This window comes from Oncorhynchus keta, unplaced genomic scaffold, assembly GCF_023373465.1.
Source record: "Oncorhynchus keta strain PuntledgeMale-10-30-2019 unplaced genomic scaffold, Oket_V2 Un_contig_9451_pilon_pilon, whole genome shotgun sequence".
Taxonomy (NCBI): Eukaryota; Metazoa; Chordata; class Actinopteri; order Salmoniformes; family Salmonidae; genus Oncorhynchus; species Oncorhynchus keta.
The window spans coordinates 5,001-23,286 of record NW_026290548.1 but is presented as its reverse complement, the minus strand read 5'-3'; the positions used below and the strand labels follow the sequence as shown (position 1 = coordinate 23,286).

Below are 18,286 nucleotides of genomic sequence, written 5' to 3'. Positions count from 1 at the left end.
GCCAATTCTTTCCAATGTGTCAATGAATTTTCTCATGATTTGATTGGGTCTAATTGTGCTGCTGTCCTGGAGCTCTGTGGGGTGTGTTTGTGACCAGAGCCCCAGGACCAGCTTGCTTAGGGTCCTCTTCTCCAGGTTCATCTCTCTGTAGATGATGGCTCTGTGGGGTGTGTTTGTGAACAGAGCCCCTGGACCAGCTTGCTTAGGGTCCTCTTCTCCAGGTTCATCTCTCTGTAGATGATGGCTCTGTGGGGTGTGTTTGTGAACAGAGCCCCTGGACCAGCTTGCTTAGGGGACTCTTCTCCAGGTTCATCTCTCTGTAGATGATGGCTCTGTGGGGTGTGTTTGTGAACAGAGCCCCTGGACCAGCTTGCTTAGGGGACTCTTCTCCAGGTTCATCTCTCTGTAGATGATGATGGCTCTGTAGGGTGTGTTTGTGTTTGTGAACAGAGCCCCTGGACCAGCTTGCTTAGGGGACTCTTCTCCAGGTTCATCTCTCTGTAGATGATGGCTCTGTGGGGTGTGTTTGTGAACAGAGCCCCTGGACCAGCTTGCTTAGGGGACTCTTCTCCAGGTTCATCTCTCTGTGGGGTCTGTTTGTGAACAGAGCCCCTGGACCAGCTTGCTTAGGGGACTCTTCTCCAGGTTCATCTCTCTGTGGGGTCTGTTTGTGAACAGAGCCCCTGGACCAGCTTGCTTAGGGGACTCTTCTCCAGGTTCATCTCTCTGTGGGGTCTGTTTGTGACCAGAGCCCCAGGACCAGCTTGCTTAGGGGACTCTTCTCCAGGTTCATCTGTCTGTAGGTGATGGCTGTGTGGGGTCTGTTTGTGAACAGAGCCCCAGGACCAGCTTGCTTAGGGGACTCTTCTCCAGGTTCATCTCTCTGTGGGGTGTGTTTGTGACCAGAGCCCCAGGACCAGCTTGCTTAGGGGACTCTTCTCCAGGTTCATCTCTCTGTAGATGATGGCTCTGTGGGGTCTGTTTGTGAACAGAGCCCCAGGACCAGCTTGCTTAGGGTCCTCTTCTCCAGGTTCATCTCTCTGTGGGGTCTGTTTGTGAACAGAGCCCCTGGACCAGCTTGCTTAGGGTCCTCTTCTCCAGGTTCATCTCTCTGTGGGGTGTGTTTGTGACCAGAGCCCCAGGACCAGCTTGCTTAGGGGACTCTTCTCCAGGTTCATCTCTCTGTAGATGATGGCTCTGTGGGGTCTGTTTGTGACCAGAGCCCCAGGACCAGCTTGCTTAGGGGACTCTTCTCCAGGTTCATCTCTCTGTAGATGATGGCTCTGTGGGGTCTGTTTGTGACCAGAGCCCCAGGACCAGCTTGCTTAGGGGACTCTTCTCCAGGTTCATCTCTCTGTAGGTGATGGCTCTGTGGGGTCTGTTTGTGTTTGTGACCAGAGCCCCAGGACCAGCTTGCTTAGGGGACTCTTCTCCAGGTTCATCTCTCTGTGGGGTGTGTTTGTGAACAGAGCCGCAGGACCAGCTTGCTTAGGGGACTCTTCTCCAGGTTCATCTCTCTGTGGGGTGTGTTTGTGAACAGAGCCCCTGGACCAGCTTGCTTAGGGGACTCTTCTCCAGGTTCATCTCTCTGTAGGTGATGGCTCTGTGGGGTCTGTTTGTGTTTGTGACCAGAGCCCCAGGACCAGCTTGCTTAGGGGACTCTTCTCCAGGTTCATCTCTCTGTAGGTGATGGCTCTGTGGGGTCTGTTTGTGTTTGTGACCAGAGCCCCAGGACCAGCTTGCTTAGGGGACTCTTCTCCAGGTTCATCTCTCTGTAGATGATGGCTCTGTGGGGTCTGTTTGTGACCAGAGCCCCAGGACCAGCTTGCTTAGGGGACTCTTCTCCAGGTTCATCTCTCTGTAGATGATGGCTCTGTGGGGTGTGTTTGTGTTTGTGAACAGAGCCCCAGGACCAGCTTGCTTAGGGGACTCTTCTCCAGGTTCATCTCTCTGTAGGTGATGGCTCTGTGGGGTGTGTTTGTGAACAGAGCCCCTGGACCAGCTTGCTTAGGGGACTCTTCTCCAGGTTCATCTCTCTGTAGGCGATGGCTTTGTTATTGAATGTTTGGGAACGTGTCTTGTCTGGATATTTATAATTAGTGGGTATCGGCCTAATTCTGCTCTGCATGCATTATTTGGTGTTCTACGTTGTACACAGAGGATATTTTAGCAGAATTCTGCATGCAGAGTCTCAATTTGGTGTTTGTCCCATTTTGGGATTTCTTGGATGCTGGTCTGGTCAAAAGTAGTGGTCAAACGTAGTGCATTTCCTCTCTTCTCTCTCCTCTCTTCTTACAGGACATTACAACCTGGTCTCTCCTCTCTCCTTACAGGACATTACAACCTGGTCTCTCCTCTCTCCTTACAGGACATTACAACCTGGTCTCTCCTCTATCCTTACAGGACATTACAACCTGGTCTCTCCTCTCTCCTTACAGGACATTACAACCTGGTCTCTCCTCTCTCCTTACAGGACATTACAACCTGGTCTCTCCTCTCTCCTTACAGGACATTACAACCTGGTCTCTCCTCTCTCCTTACAGGACATTACAACCTGGTCTCTCCTCTATCCTTACAGGACATTACAACCTGGTCTCTCCTCTCTCCTTACAGGACATTACAACCTGGTCTCTCCTCTCTCCTCTCTCCTTACAGGACATTACAACCTGGTCTCTCCTCTCTCCTTACAGGACATTACAACCTGGTCTCTCCTCTCTCCTCTCTCCTTACAGGACATTACAACCTGGTCTCTCCTCTCTCCTCTCTTCTTAAAGGACATTACAACCTGGTCTCTCCTCTCTCCTCTCTCCTTGCAGGACATTACAACCTGGTCTCTCCTCTCTCCTTACAGGACATTACAACCTGGTATCTCCTCTCTCCTTACAGGACATTACAACCTGGTCTCTCCTCTCTCCTCTCTCCTTACAGGACATTACAACCTGGTCTCTCCTCTCTCCTCTCTCCTTACAGGACATTACAACCTGGTCTCTCCTCTCTCCTCTCTCCTTACAGGACATTACAACCTGGTCTCTCCTCTCTCCTTACAGGACATTACAACCTGGTCTCTCCTCTCTCCTTACAGGACATTACAACCTGGTCTCTCCTCTCTCCTTACAGGACATTACAACCTGGTATCTCCTCTCTCCTTACAGGACATTACAACCTGGTCTCTCCTCTCTCCTCTCTCCTTACAGGACATTACAACCTGGTCTCTCCTCTCTCCTCTCTCCTTACAGGACATTACAACCTGGTCTCTCCTCTCTCCTTACAGGACATTACAACCTGGTCTCTCCTCTCTCCTTACAGGACATTACAACCTGGTCTCTCCTCTCTCCTCTCTCCTTGCAGGACATTACAACCTGGTCTCTCCTCTCTCCTCTCTCCTTGCAGGACATTACAACCTGGTCTCTCCTCTCTCTTCTCTCCTCTCTCCTTAGAGGACATTACAACCTGGTATCTCCTCTCTCCTTACAGGACATTACAACCTGGTCTCTCCTCTCTCCTCTCTCCTTACAGGACATTACAACCTGGTCTCTCCTCTCTCCTCTCTCCTTACAGGACATTACAACCTGGTCTCTCCTCTCTCCTTACAGTACATTACAACCTGGTCTCTCCTCTCTTCTTACAGGACATTACAACCTGGTCTCTCCTCTCTCCTTACAGGACATTACAACCTGGTCTCTCCTCTCTCCTTACAGGACATTACAACCTGGTCTCTACTCTCTCCTCTCTTCTTACAGGACATTACAACCTGGTCTCTCCTCTCTCCTTACAGGACATTACAACCTGGTCTCTCCTTTCTCCTTACATGACATTACAACCTGGTCTCTCCTCTCTCCTTACAGGACATTACAACCTGGTCTCTCCTCTCTCCTTACAGGACATTACAACCTGGTCTCTCCTCTCTCCTCTTCTTACAGGACATTACAACCTGGTCTCTCCTCTCTTCTTACAGGACATTACAACCTGGCCTCTCCTCTCTCCTCTCCTTACAGGACATTACAACCTGGTCTCTCCTCTCTCCTTACAGGACATTACAACCTGGTCTCTCCTCTCTTCTTACAGGACATTACAACCTGGTCTCTCCTCTCTTCTTACAGGATATTACAACCTGGTCTCTCCTCTCTCCTCTCCTTTTTACAGGACATTACAACCTGGCCTCTCCTCTCTCCTTACAGGACATTACAACCTGGTCTCTCCTCTCTTCTTACAGGACATTACAACCTGGCCTCTCCTCTCTCCTCTCCTTACAGGACATTACAACCTGGTCTCTCCTCTCTTCTTACAGGACATTACAACCTGGCCTCTCCTCTCTCCTTACAGGACATTACAACCTGGTCTCTCCTCTCTCCTTACAGGACATTACAACCTGGTCTCTCCTCTCTCCTCTTCTTACAGGACATTACAACCTGGTCTCTCCTCTCTTCTTACGGGACATTACAACCTGGCCTCTCCTCTCTCCTTACAGGACATTACAACCTGGTCTGTCCTCTCTCCTTACAGGACATTACAACCTGGTCTCTCCTTTCTCCTTACATGACATTACAACCTGGTCTCTCCTCTCTCCTTACAGGACATTACAACCTGGTCTCTCCTCTCTCCTTACAGGACATTACAACCTGGTCTCTCCTCTCTCCTCTTCTTACAGGACATTACAACCTGGTCTCTCCTCTCTTCTTACAGGACATTACAACCTGGCCTCTCCTCTCTCCTCTCTCTTACAGGACATTACAACCTGGTCTCTCCTCTCTCCTTACAGGACATTACAACCTGGTCTCTCCTCTCTTCTTACAGGACATTACAACCTGGTCTCTCCTCTCTTCTTACAGGACATTACAACCTGGTCTCTCCTCTCTCCTCTCCTTTTTACAGGACATTACAACCTGGCCTCTCCTCTCTCCTTACAGGACATTACAACCTGGTCTCTCCTCTCTTCTTACAGGACATTACAACCTGGCCTCTCCTCTCTCCTCTCCTTACAGGACATTACAACCTGGTCTCTCCTCTCTCCTTACAGGACATTACAACCTGGTCTCTCCTCTCTCCTTACAGGACATTACAACCTGGTCTCTCCTCTCTCCTTACAGGACATTACAACCTGGTCTCTCCTCTCTTCTTACAGGACATTACAACCTGGTCTCTCCTCTCTTCTTACAGGACATTACAACCTGGTCTCTCCTCTCTCCTCTCCTTTTTACAGGACATTACAACCTGGCCTCTCCTCTCTCCTTACAGGACATTACAACCTGGTCTCTCCTCTCTCCTTACAGGACATTACAACCTGGTCTCTCCTCTCTCCTCTTCTTACAGGACATTACAACCTGGTCTCTCCTCTCTTCTTACGGGACATTACAACCTGGCCTCTCCTCTCTCCTTACAGGACATTACAACCTGGTCTGTCCTCTCTCGTCTCCTTTTTACAGGACATTACAACCTGGTCTCTCCTCTCTCCGCTTCTTACAGGACATTACAACCTGGTCTCTCCTCTCTCCTCTTCTTACAGGACATTACAACCTGGTCTCTCCTCTCTCCTTACAGGACATTACAATCTGGTCTCTGGGTCTCTCCTCTCTCCTTACAGGACATTACAACCTGGTCTCTCCTCTCTTCTTACAGGACATTACAACCTGGTCTCTCCTCTCTCCTTACAGGACATTACAACCTGGTCTCTCCTCTCTCCTTACAGGACATTACAACCTGGCGTCTCCTCTCTCCTTACAGGACATTACAACCTGGTCTCTCCTCTCTCCTTACAGGACATTACAACCTGGTCTCTCCTCTCTCCTTACAGGACATTACAACCTGGTCTCTCCTCTCTCCTCTCTCCTTACAGGACATTACAACCTGGTCTCTCCTCTCTCCTCTCTCCTTACAGGACATTACAACCTGGTCTCTCCTCTCTCCTTACAGGACATTACAACCTGGTCTCTCCTCTCTCCTTACAGGACATTACAACCTGGTCTCTCCTCTCTCCTTACAGGACATTACAACCTGGTATCTCCTCTCTCCTTACAGGACATTACAACCTGGTCTCTCCTCTCTCCTCTCTCCTTACAGGACATTACAACCTGGTCTCTCCTCTCTCCTCTCTCCTTACAGGACATTACAACCTGGTCTCTCCTCTCTCCTTACAGGACATTACAACCTGGTCTCTCCTCTCTCCTTACAGGACATTACAACCTGGTCTCTCCTCTCTCCTCTCTTCTTGCAGGATATTACAACCTGGTCTCCTCTCTTCTTACAGGACATTACAACATGGTCTCTCCTCTCTCCTCTCTCCTTGCAGGACATTACAACCTGGTCTCTCCTCTCTCCTCTCTCCTTGCAGGACATTACAACCTGGTCTCTCCTCTCTCTTCTCTCCTCTCTCCTTAGAGGACATTACAACCTGGTATCTCCTCTCTCCTTACAGGACATTACAACCTGGTCTCTCCTCTCTCCTCTCTCCTTACAGGACATTACAACCTGGTCTCTCCTCTCTCCTCTCTCCTTACAGGACATTACAACCTGGTCTCTCCTCTCTCCTCTCCTTTTTACAGGACATTACAACCTGGCCTCTCCTCTCTCCTTACAGGACATTACAACCTGGTCTCTCCTCTCTCCTTACAGGACATTACAACCTGGTCTCTCCTCTCTCCTCTTCTTACAGGACATTACAACCTGGTCTCTCCTCTCTTCTTACGGGACATTACAACCTGGCCTCTCCTCTCTCCTTACAGGACGTTACAACCTGGTCTGTCCTCTCTCCTCTCCTTTTACAGGACATTACAACCTGGTCTCTCCTCTCTCCGCTTCTTACAGGACATTACAACCTGGTCTCTCCTCTCTCCTCTTCTTACAGGACATTACAACCTGGTCTCTCCTCTCTCCTTACAGGACATTACAATCTGGTCTCTGGGTCTCTCCTCTCTCCTTACAGGACATTACAACCTGGTCTCTCCTCTCTTCTTACAGGACATTACAACCTGGTCTCTCCTCTCTCCTTACAGGACATTACAACCTGGTCTCTCCTCTCTCCTTACAGGACATTACAACCTGGCGTCTCCTCTCTCCTTACAGGACATTACAACCTGGTCTCTCCTCTCTCCTCTCTCCTTACAGGACATTACAACCTGGTCTCTCCTCTCTTCTTACAGGACATTACAACCTGGTCTCTCCTCTCTCCTCTCTCCTTACAGGACATTACAACCTGGTCTTTCCTCTCTCCTCTCTCCTCTCTCCTTACAGGACATTACAACCTGGTCTCCCCTCTCTCCTTACAGGACATTACAACCTGGTCTCTCCTCTCTCCTCCTTACAGGACACTACAACCTGGTCTCTCCTCTCTCCTCTCTCCTTACAGGACATTACAACCTGGTCTCTCCTCTCTCCTTACAAGACATTACAACCTGGTCTCTGGGTCGCTCCTCTCTCCTTCTTACTAACATTACTGGACGTGACAGATAGGAGATCCTCTCACTGGGCCCTGTACGTGACAGATAGGAGATCCTCTCACTGGGCCCTGGACGTGACAGATAGGAGACCCTCTCACTGGGCCCTGGACGTGACAGATAGGAGATCCCCTCACTGGGCCCTGTACGTGACAGATAGGAGATCCTCTCACTGGGCCCTGGACGTGACAGATAGGAGATCCTCTCACTGGGCCCTGGACGTGACAGATAGGAGATCCTCTCACTGGGCCCTGGACGTGACAGATAGGAGATCCTCTCACTGGGCCCTGGACGTGACAGATAGGAGATCCTCTCACTGGGCCCTGTACGTGACAGATAGGAGATCCTCTCACTGGGCCCTGTACGTGACAGATAGGAGATCCTCTCACTGGGCCCTGGACGTGACAGATAGGAGATCCTCTCACTGGGCCCTGGACGTGACAGATAGGAGATCCTCTCACTGGGCCCTGGACGTGACAGATAGGAGATCCTCTCACTGGGCCCTGGACGTGACAGATAGGAGATCCTCTCACTGGGCCCTGTACGTGACAGATAGGAGACCCTCTCACTGGGCCCTGTACGTGACAGATAGGAGACCCTCTCACTGGGCCCTGTACGTGACAGATAGGAGATCCTCTCACTGGGCCCTGGACGTGACAGATAGGAGACCCTCTCACTGGGCCCTGTACGTGACAGATAACACACACTGGGTTGTCTTAGTACTGTTGTAACTCTATAAATCTGCATCCCAAACGGCACTCTATTCCCTATAGTGTAGGGTACGACTTGGTACTAGTTTACCATTTGGCTGATCTGGGATGTTTGTGGTGCCTGGAGTCGTCCTCTGTCTTCATCAGAGATTCAGAGGGTGTCTGAATCTCAACCACCTCTCCCCCAGACTACAGCCTCCTCCCCCGCTGTCTGGCAGCTCTAGACTACCCCCCCTCCCCCCACCAGCTGACTGCTGACCCCAGGCCCCTGGGGCAGAGGGAGAGACACAGAGGAAGAGGGGCTGGCTGGTCTATTGTCTGGAGGGAGAGAGAGGAAGAGGGGCTGACTGGTCTATTGTCTGGAGGGAGGGAGAGTAGTGTGTCTGTACAAAAATGCATGCACTCACAACTTTATATCTCTCTGGATAAAAGCTTCTGCTAAATGACTCAAATTGAAATGTCTGGTCTGGTGAAGCCCCCCCCCTTCCCCCCCTTCCAGCTGACTGCTGACCTGAGGGCCCTGGGAGAAGGAGAGAGAAAGGCTGGTGTACTGTCTGGAGGGAGAGAGAGAAGGAGAGGGTCTGGCTGGTCTACTGTCTGGAGGGAGAGAGGCTGGCTGGTCTACTGTCTGGAGAGAGAGAGGAGAGAGGGGCTGGCTGGTCTACTGTCTGGAGGGAGAGAGAGGAGGAGAGGGGCTGGCTGGTCTACTGTCTGGAGGGAGAGAGAGAAGGAGAGTGGCTGGCTGGTCTACTGTCTGGAGGGAGAGGGGCTGGCTGGTCTACTGTCTGGAGGGACAGAGAGAAGGAGAGGGGCTGGCTGGTCTACTGTCTGGAGAGAGAGAGTGAAAGAGAGAGACTGGCTGGTCTACTGTCTGAAGGGAGAGACAGGCAGACAGACAGACAGACAGACAGACAGACAGACAGACAGACAGACAGACAGACAGACAGACAGACAGACCTGGCTCTCAAGAGAAGACATACTATGTGCAACACTGCCAACAAAATGAGGTGGAAACTGAGCTGCACTTCCTCACCTCCTGCCAAATGTATGACCATATTAGAGATACATATTTCCCTCAGATTACACAGACCCACAAAGAATTCAAAAACAAACCCGATTTTGATAAACTCCCACATCTACTGGGTGAAATACCACAGTGTGCCATCACAGCAGCAAGATGTGTGACCTGTTGCCACAAGAAAAGGGCAACCAGTGAAGAACAAACACCATTATAAATACAACCCATAATTATGTTAATTTATTTGCACGTCATTACAACACTGTTGTCAAGACATAATATGACATTTGTAATGTCTTTATTGTTTTGAAACTTCTGTGTGTGTAATGTTTACTGTTCATTTTTTATTGTTTATTTCACTCTTGTTTATTATCTATTTCACTTGCTTTGGCAACGTTAACATATGTTTCCCATGACAATAAAGCCCCTCGAATTGAAATGGAATTGAGAGCAGTGCTCAGGGGAGTCGGACGCTCCAAGAATCTGAGGGGCCACAAAGTATGTGAGGATGGCGGGGGGGGGGGACGGTCGCCCCTGTCCTTAAGTTGGATCAGTGAGGATGGCTGGGGGACGGTCGCCCCTGTCCTTAAGTTGGATCAGTGAGGATGGCTGGGGGGGGGACGGTCGCCCCTGTCCTTAAGTTGGATCAGTGAGGATGGCTGGGGGGACGGTCACCCTGTCCTTAAGTTGGATCAGTGAGGATGGCTGGGGGGACGGTCGCCCCTGTCCTTAAGTTGGATCAGTGAGGATGGCTGGGGGGACGGTCGCCCTGTCCTTAAGTTGGATCAGTGAGGGAAGGATGGCTGGGGGACGGTCGCCCCTGTCCTTAAGTTGGATCAGTGAGGATGGCTGGGGGGGGGACGGTCGCCCTGTCCTTAAGTTGGATCAGTGAGGATGGCTGGGGGGGGGACGGTCGCCCTGTCCTTAAGTTGGATCAGTGAGGATGGCTGGGGGGGGGACGGTCGCCCCTGTCCTTAAGTTGGATCAGTGAGGATGGCTGGGGGGGGGACGGTCGCCCCTGTCCTTAAGTTGGATCAGGGAGGATGGCTGGGGGACGGTCGCCCTGTCCTTAAGTTGGATCAGTGAGGATGGCTGGGGGGGGGACGGTCGCCCCTGTCCTTAAGTTGGATCAGTGAGGATGGCTGGGGGGGGGACGGTCGCCCCTGTCCTTAAGTTGGATCAGTGAGGATGGCTGGGGGGGGACGGTCGCCCTGTCCTTAAGTTGGATCAGTGAGGATGGCTGGGGGGGGGACGGTCGCCCCTGTCCTTAAGTTGGATCAGTCAAAAACACCTGAAACAATATAGAGCCTTCAACATTATGCTTCCTTCTATGTTTTTAAATCTGTGTATTTTTCTGCATGTCTCAGCATACCTCTTGAGCTGTCTGTATCCTCCTGGCGTGTGGTTCTGGTTTACAAGCAACACGCCCCTCTGCATCTCTGCTCCAATCTGGGTAAAAAACACTGAATGGGATGGGAGTCTTGTTCACTACATTCACCTGTTGCTTGTTTTTCTAAAGTCCACCAACCTGGCCAGCAGGCGTGTCGGGTAAAATACTTCCACGAGATAATAGAGTTAGACAAGATAATATACTTCCACAAGATAATAGATTTAGACAAGATAAAATACTTCCACAAGATAATAGATTTAGACAAGATAATAGAGTTAGACAAGATAAAATACTTCCACAAGATAATATAGTTAGACAAGATAAAATACTTCCACGAGATAATAGAGTTAGACGAGATAAAATACTTCCACAAGATAATAGATTTAGACAAGATAATAGAGTTAGACAAGATAAAATACTTCCACAAGATAATAGAGTTAGACAAGACAAAATACTTCCACAAGATAATAGTTAGACAAGATAATATAGTTAGACAAGATAAAATACTTCCACAAGATAATAGAGTTAGACAAGATAATATACTTCCACAAGATAATAGTTAGACAAGATAATATAGTTAGACAAGATAAAATACTTCCACAACATAATAGAGTTAGACAAGATAATATACTTCCACAAGATAATAGAGTTAGACAAGATAATATATTTAGACAAGATAATATACTTCCACAAGATAATATAGTTAGACAAGATAATATACTTCCACAAGATAATATATTTCGACAAGATAATATACTTAGACAAGATAAAATACTTCCACAAGATAATATAGTTAGACAAGATAAAATACTTCCACAAGATAATAGAGTTAGACAAGATAATATATTTAGACAAGATAATATACTTCCACAAGATAATATAGTTAGACAAGATAATATACTTCCACAAGATAATATATTTCGACAAGATAATATACTTAGACAAGATAAAATACTTCCACAAGATAATATAGTTAGACAAGATAAAATACTTCCACAAGATAATAGTTAGACAAGATAATATATTTAGACAAGATAATATACTTCCACAAGATAATATAGTTAGACAAGATAATATACTTCCACAAGATAATATATTTCGACAAGATAATATACTTAGACAAGATAAAATACTTCCACAAGATAATATAGTTAGACAAGATAAAATACTTCCACAAGATAATAGAGTTAGACAAGATAATAGAGTTAGACAAGATAAAATACTTCCACAAGATAATATAGTTAGACAAGATAAAGTACTTCCACAAGATAATATAGTTGGACAAGATAAAATACTTCCACAAGATAATATAGTTAGACAAGATAATATGGTTAGACAAGATAATATAGTTAGACAAGATAAAATACTTCCACAAGATAATATAGTTAGACAAGATAAAATACTTCCACAAGATAATAGAGTTAGACAAGATAATAGAGTTAGACAAGATAATAGAGTTAGACAAGATAATATAGTTAGACAAGATAAAATACTTCCACAAGATAATATAGTTAGACAAGATAAAATACTTCCACAAGATAATATAGTTGGACAAGATAAAATACTTCCACAGGATAATATAGTTAGACAAGATAATATAGTTAGACAAGATAATATGGTTAGACAAGATAATATAGTTAGACAAGATAAAATACTTCCACAATGTAATATAGTTAGACAAGATAAAATACTTCCACAAGATAATATAGTTGGACAAGATCAAATACTTCCACAAGATAATATAGTTAGACAAGATAATATGGTTAGACAAGATAATATAGTTAGACAAGATAAAATACTTCCACAAGATAATATAGTTAGACAAGATAATATAGTTAGACAAGATCAAATACTTCCACAAGATAATATAGTTAGACAAGATAAAATACATCCACAAGATAATATAGTTAGACAAGATAATATAGTTAGACAAGATAATATGGTTAGACAAGATAATATAGTTAGACAAGATCAAATACTTCCACAAGATATTATAGTTAGACAAGATCAAATACTTCCACAAGATAATATAGTTAGACAAGATAATATAGTTAGACAAGATCAAATACTTCCACAAGATATTATAGTTAGACAAGATAAAATACATCCACAAGATAATATAGTTAGACAAGATAATATAGTTAGACAAGATAATATGGTTAGACAAGATAATATAGTTAGACAAGATCAAATACTTCCACAAGATAATATAGTTAGACAAGATAAAATACTTCCACAAGATAATAGAGTTAGACAAGATAAAATACTTCCACAAGATAATATAGTTGGACAAGATCAAATACTTCCACAAGATAATAGAGTTAGACAAGATAATATGGTTAGACAAGATAATATAGTTAGACAAGATAAAATAGTTAGACAAGATCAAATACTTCCACAAGATAATATAGTTAGACAAGATAATATAGTGAGACAAGATGAAATAGTTAGACAAGATCAAATACTTCCACAAGATAATATGGTTAGACAAGATAATATAGTGAGACAAGATGAAATAGTTAGACAAGATAAAATACTTCCACAAGATAATATAGTTGGACAAGATCAAATACTTCCACAAGATAATAGAGTTAGACAAGATAATATGGTTAGACAAGATAATATAGTTCGACAAGTTAAAATACTTCCACAAGATAATATAGTTAGACAAGATAATATGGTTAGACAAGATAATATAGTTAGACAAGATAAAATAGTTAGACAAGATCAAATACTTCCACAAGATAATATAGTTAGACAAGATAATATAGTGAGACAAGATGAAATAGTTAGACAAGATCAAATACTTCCACAAGATAATATGGTTAGACAAGATAATATAGTGAGACAAGATGAAATAGTTAGACAAGATCAAATACTTCCACAAGATAATATAGTTAGACAAGATAATATAGTTAGACAAGATAATATGGTTAGACAAGATAAAATACTTCCACAAGATAATATAGTTAGACAAGATAATATAGTTAGACAAGATAAAATACTTCCACAAGATAATATAGTTAGACAAGATAAAATACTTCGACAAGATAATATGGTTAGACAAGATAATATAGTTAGACAAGATAATATGGTTAGACAAGATAATATAGTTAGACAAGATAAAATACTTCCACAAGATAATATAGTTAGACAAGATAAAATACTTCGACAAGATAATATGGTTAGACAAGATAATATAGTTAGACAAGATAAAATACTTCGACAAGATAATATGGTTAGACAAGTTCAAATACTTCCACAAGATAATATAGTTAGACAAGATCAAATACTTCCACAAGATAATATAGTTAGACAAGATAAAATACTTCCACAAGATAATAGTTAGACAAGATAATATACTTCCACAAGATAATATAGCTCGACAAGATAATATAGTTTGACAAGATAAAATACTTCCACAAGATAATATAGCCTGAAATGGCTTCTTCAAATCAAGCTTTATTTATACAGCATATTTCAGATATGTAATGCAACACAGTGTGTTTCAGGAGAGGGAGGTTAGGGTTAGTTGTAGTAGTAGTATCAGTAGTAGTAGTAGTATCAGTAGTAGTAGTAGTGGTAGTAGTAGTATCAGAAGCAGTTGTGGTGGTAGTAGTATCAGTAGTAGTAGTAGTAGTAGTAGTAGTCGTGGTGGTGGTGGTGGTGGTGGTGGTGGTGGTGGTGGTGGTAGTAGCAGCAGTGTAGTAGCAGTTGTAGTAGTAGTATCAGTAGTATACTAAGACTGACCCTGTTCCTGTCTATAGTGGTCCTGTCTATAATGGTCAAAATGGTCATGTCTTGTAGTGGTCCTGTCTATAGATGTCTTTAGTGGTCCTGTCTTTAGTGGTCCTGTCTATAGAGGTCTTTCGTGGTCCTGTCTATAGAGGTCTTTAGTGGTCCTGTCTATAGAGGTCTTTAGTGGTCCTGTCTATAGAGGTCTTTAGTGGTCCTGTCTATAGAGGTCTTTAGTGGTCCTGTCTATAGAGGTCTGTAGTGGTCCTGTCTATAGATGTCTTTAGTGGTCCTGTCTATAGAGGTCTTTAGTGGTCCTGTCTATAGAGGTCTTTAGTGGTCCTGTCTGTAGTGGTCCTGTCTGTAGTGGTCCTGTCTATATAGGTCTTTAGTGGTCCTGTCTTTAGTGGTCCTGTCTATAGATGTCTTTAGTGGTCCTGTCTGTAGTGGTCCTGTCTATAGAGGTCTTTAGTGGTCCTGTCTATAGAGGTCTTTAGTGGTCCTGTCTGTCGTGGTCCTGTCTATAGAGGTCTTTAGTGGTCCTGTCTATAGTGGTCCTGTCTTTAGTGGTCCTGTCTATAGATGTCTTTAGTGGTCCTGTCTATAGAGGTCTTTAGTGGTCCTGTCTGTAGTGGTCCTGTCTATATAGGTCTTTAGTGGTCCTGTCTGTCGTGGTCCTGTCTATAGAGGTCTTTAGTGGTCCTGTCTGTAGTGGTCCTGTCTATAGATGTCTTTAGTGGTCCTGTCTATAGATGTCTTTAGTGGTCCTGTCTGTAGTGGTCCTGTCTATAGAGGTCCTGTCTATAGAGGTCCTGTCTTTAGTGGTCCTGTCTATAGAGGTCTTTAGTGGTCCTGTCTTTAGTGGTCCTGTCTTTAGTGGTCCTGTCTATAGATGTCTTTAGTGGTCCTGCCTATAGTGGTCCTGTCTGTAGTGGTCTATAGTGGTCCTGTTTATAGTGGTCCTGTCTATAGATGTCTTTAGTGGTCCTGTCTATAGTGGTCCTGTCTGTAGTGGTCCTGTTTGTAGTGGTCCTGTCTATAGTGGTCCTGTCTGTAGTGGTCTATAGTGGTCCTGTCTATAGTGGTCCTGTCTATAGTGGTCTATAGTGGTCCTGTCTGTAGTGGTCCTGTCTGTAGTGGTCCTGTCTGTAGTGGTCCTGTCTATAGTGGTCCTGTCTTTAGTGGTCCTGTCTGTAGTGGTCCTGTCTGTAGTGGTCTGTAGTGGTCCTGTCTGTAGTGGTCCTGTCTGTAGTGGTCCTGTCTATAGTGGTCTATAGTGGTCCTGTCTTTAGTGGTCCTGTCTGTAGTGGTCCTGTCTGTAGTGGTCTATAGTGGTCCTGTCTTTAGTGGTCCTGTCTGTAGTGGTCCTGTCTATAGAGGTCCTGTCTATAGAGGTCCTGTCTTTAGTGGTCCTGTCTATAGAGGTCTTTAGTGGTCCTGTCTTTAGTGGTCCTGTCTTTAGTGGTCCTGTCTTTAGTGGTCCTGTCTATAGATGTCTTTAGTGGTCCTGCCTATAGTGGTCCTGTCTGTAGTGGTCTATAGTGGTCCTGTTTATAGTGGTCCTGTCTATAGATGTCTTTAGTGGTCCTGTCTTTAGTGGTCCTGTCTTTAGTGGTCCTGTCTATAGATGTCTTTAGTGGTCCTGTCTATAGTGGTCCTGTCTGTAGTGGTCCTGTCTGTAGTGGTCCTGTTTGTAGTGGTCCTGTCTATAGTGGTCCTGTCTGTAGTGGTCTATAGTGGTCCTGTCTATAGTGGTCCTGTCTATAGTGGTCTATAGTGGTCCTGTCTGTAGTGGTCCTGTCTGTAGTGGTCCTGTCTGTAGTGGTCCTGTCTATAGTGGTCCTGTCTTTAGTGGTCCTGTCTGTAGTGGTCCTGTCTGTAGTGGTCTGTAGTGGTCCTGTCTGTAGTGGTCCTGTCTGTTAGTGGTCCTGTCTATAGTGGTCTATAGTGGTCCTGTCTTTAGTGGTCCTGTCTGTAGTGGTCCTGTCTGTAGTGGTCTATAGTGGTCCTGTCTTTAGTGGTCCTGTCTATAGTGGTCCTGTCTATAGTGGTCTATAGTGGTCCTGTCTGTAGTGGTCTGTAGTGGTCCTGTCTGTAGTGGTCCTGTCTATAGTGGTCCTGTCTGTAGTGGTCCTGTCTGTAGTGGTCCTGTCTGTAGTGGTCTATAGTGGTCCTGTCTGTAGTGGTCCTGTCTATAGTGGTCCTGTCTGTAGTGGTCCTGTCTGTAGTGGTCCTGTCTGTAGTGGTCCTTTCTGTAGTGGTCCTGTCTATAGTGGTCCTGTCTGTAGTGGTCCTGTCTATAGTGGTCCTGTCTGTAGTGGTCCTGTCTGTAGTGGTCCTGTCTGTAGTGGTCCTGTCTGTAGTGGTCCTGTCTATAGTGGTCCTGTCTGTAGTGGTCCTGTCTGTAGTGGTCCTGTCTATAGTTGTCCTGTCTGTAGTGGTCCTGTCTATAGTGGTCCTGTCTGTAGTGATCCTGTCTATAGTGGTCTATAGTGGTCCTGTCTGTAGTGGTCCTGTCTATAGTGGTCCTGTCTGTAGTGGTCCTGTCTATAGTGGTCCTGTCTATAGTGGTCCTGTCTATAGTGGTCCTGTCTGTAGTGGTCCTGTCTATAGTGGTCCTGTCTATAGTGGTCCTGTCTGTAGTGGTCCTGTCTATAGTGGTCCTGTCTATAGTGGTCCTGTCTATAGTGGTCCTGTCTGTAGTGGTCCTGTTTGTAGTGGTCCTGTCTGTAGTGGTCCTGTCTGTAGTGGTCCTGTTTGTAGTGGTCCTGTTTGTAGTGGTCCTGTCTGTAGTGGTCCTGTTTGTAGTGGTCCTGTTTGTAGTGGTCCTGTCTGTAGTGGTCCTGTCTGTAGTGGTCCTGTCTGTAGTGGTCCTGTCTATAGTGGTCCTGTCTATAGTGGTCCTGTCTATAGTGGTCCTGTCTATAGTGGTCCTGTCTATAGTGGTCCTGTCTGTAGTGGTCCTGTTTGTAGTGGTCCTGTCTGTAGTGGTCCTGTCTGTAGTGGTCTATAGTGGTCCTGTCCAATTTGTAAGTCGCTCTGGATAAGAGCGTCTGCTAAATGACTTAAATGTAAATGTAAATGTCTGTCTGTGTGGCCTGAAGACTGAAGCTCTCTGAGTCTCTGGTTGAGCTTCACATGTTGACCTCTGCTTCCACCTGGTGGGGGAATGTAGTGGTCTATAGTGGTCCTGTCTGTGTGGCCTGAAGACTGAAGCTCTCTGAGTCTCTGGTTGAGCTTCACATGTTGACCTCTGCTGCCACCTGGTGGGGGAATGGAAAAACAACACATCACATTATCATCATTATTATCATCCCAAATATATGCTTTCTTAATGCCGTCATCCAACCTTTCGGTTACTCGTCCAACACTCGAACCACTAGACTACCTGCCTCCCCCTCTAACCACTAGACTACCTGCCTCCCCCTCTAACCACTAGACTACCTGCCTCCTCCTCTAACCACTAGACTACCTGCCTCCCCCTCTAACCACTAGACTACCTGCCTCCCCCTCTAACCACTAGACTACCTGCCTCCCCCTCTAACCACTAGACTACCTGCCTCCCCCTCTAACCACTAGACTACCTGCCTCCCCCTCTAACCACTAGACTACCTGCCTCCTCCTCGAACCACTAGACTACCTGCCTCCTCCTCTAACCACTAGACTACCTGCCTCCTCCTCTAACCACTAGACTACCTGCCTCCTCCTCTAACCACTAGACTACCTGCCTCCCCCTCTAACCACTAGACTACCTGCCTCCCCCTCTAACCACTAGACTACCTGCCTCCCCCTCTAACCACTAGACTACCTGCCTCCCCCATCTAACCACTAGACTACCTGCCTCCCCTCTAACCACTAGACTACCTGCCTCCCCCTCTAACCACTAGACTACCTGCCTCCTCCTCTAACCACTAGACTACCTGCCTCCCCCTCTAACCACTAGACTACCTGCCTCCCCCTCTAACCACTAGACTACCTGCCTCCTCCTCTAACCACTAGACTA

At 45.9% G+C, this 18,286-nt stretch overlaps 1 protein-coding gene across 1 annotated transcript; it reads right to left on the bottom strand.

The window, feature by feature from the left end:
• Positions 1-10,352: 10,352 nt before the first annotated feature.
• On the bottom strand, positions 10,353-16,189 carry LOC127927116 (uncharacterized). Its single transcript, XM_052512910.1, has 2 exons — positions 10,531-16,189; positions 10,353-10,449 (listed from the first exon to the last, which is right to left on the bottom strand). The coding sequence occupies exon 1, from the start codon at positions 12,653-12,655 to the stop codon at positions 11,522-11,524; it is 1,134 nt and encodes a 377-aa protein (XP_052368870.1). The 5' UTR covers positions 12,656-16,189; the 3' UTR covers positions 10,353-10,449; positions 10,531-11,521.
• Positions 16,190-18,286: the final 2,097 nt, after the last annotated feature.

Bases quoted from the DNA above. Each gene is read 5' to 3' on its own strand.
- LOC127927116 (XM_052512910.1), bottom strand. From the start codon at position 12,655: ATGTATTTTATCTTGTCTAACTATAATATCTTGTGGAAGTATTTGATC.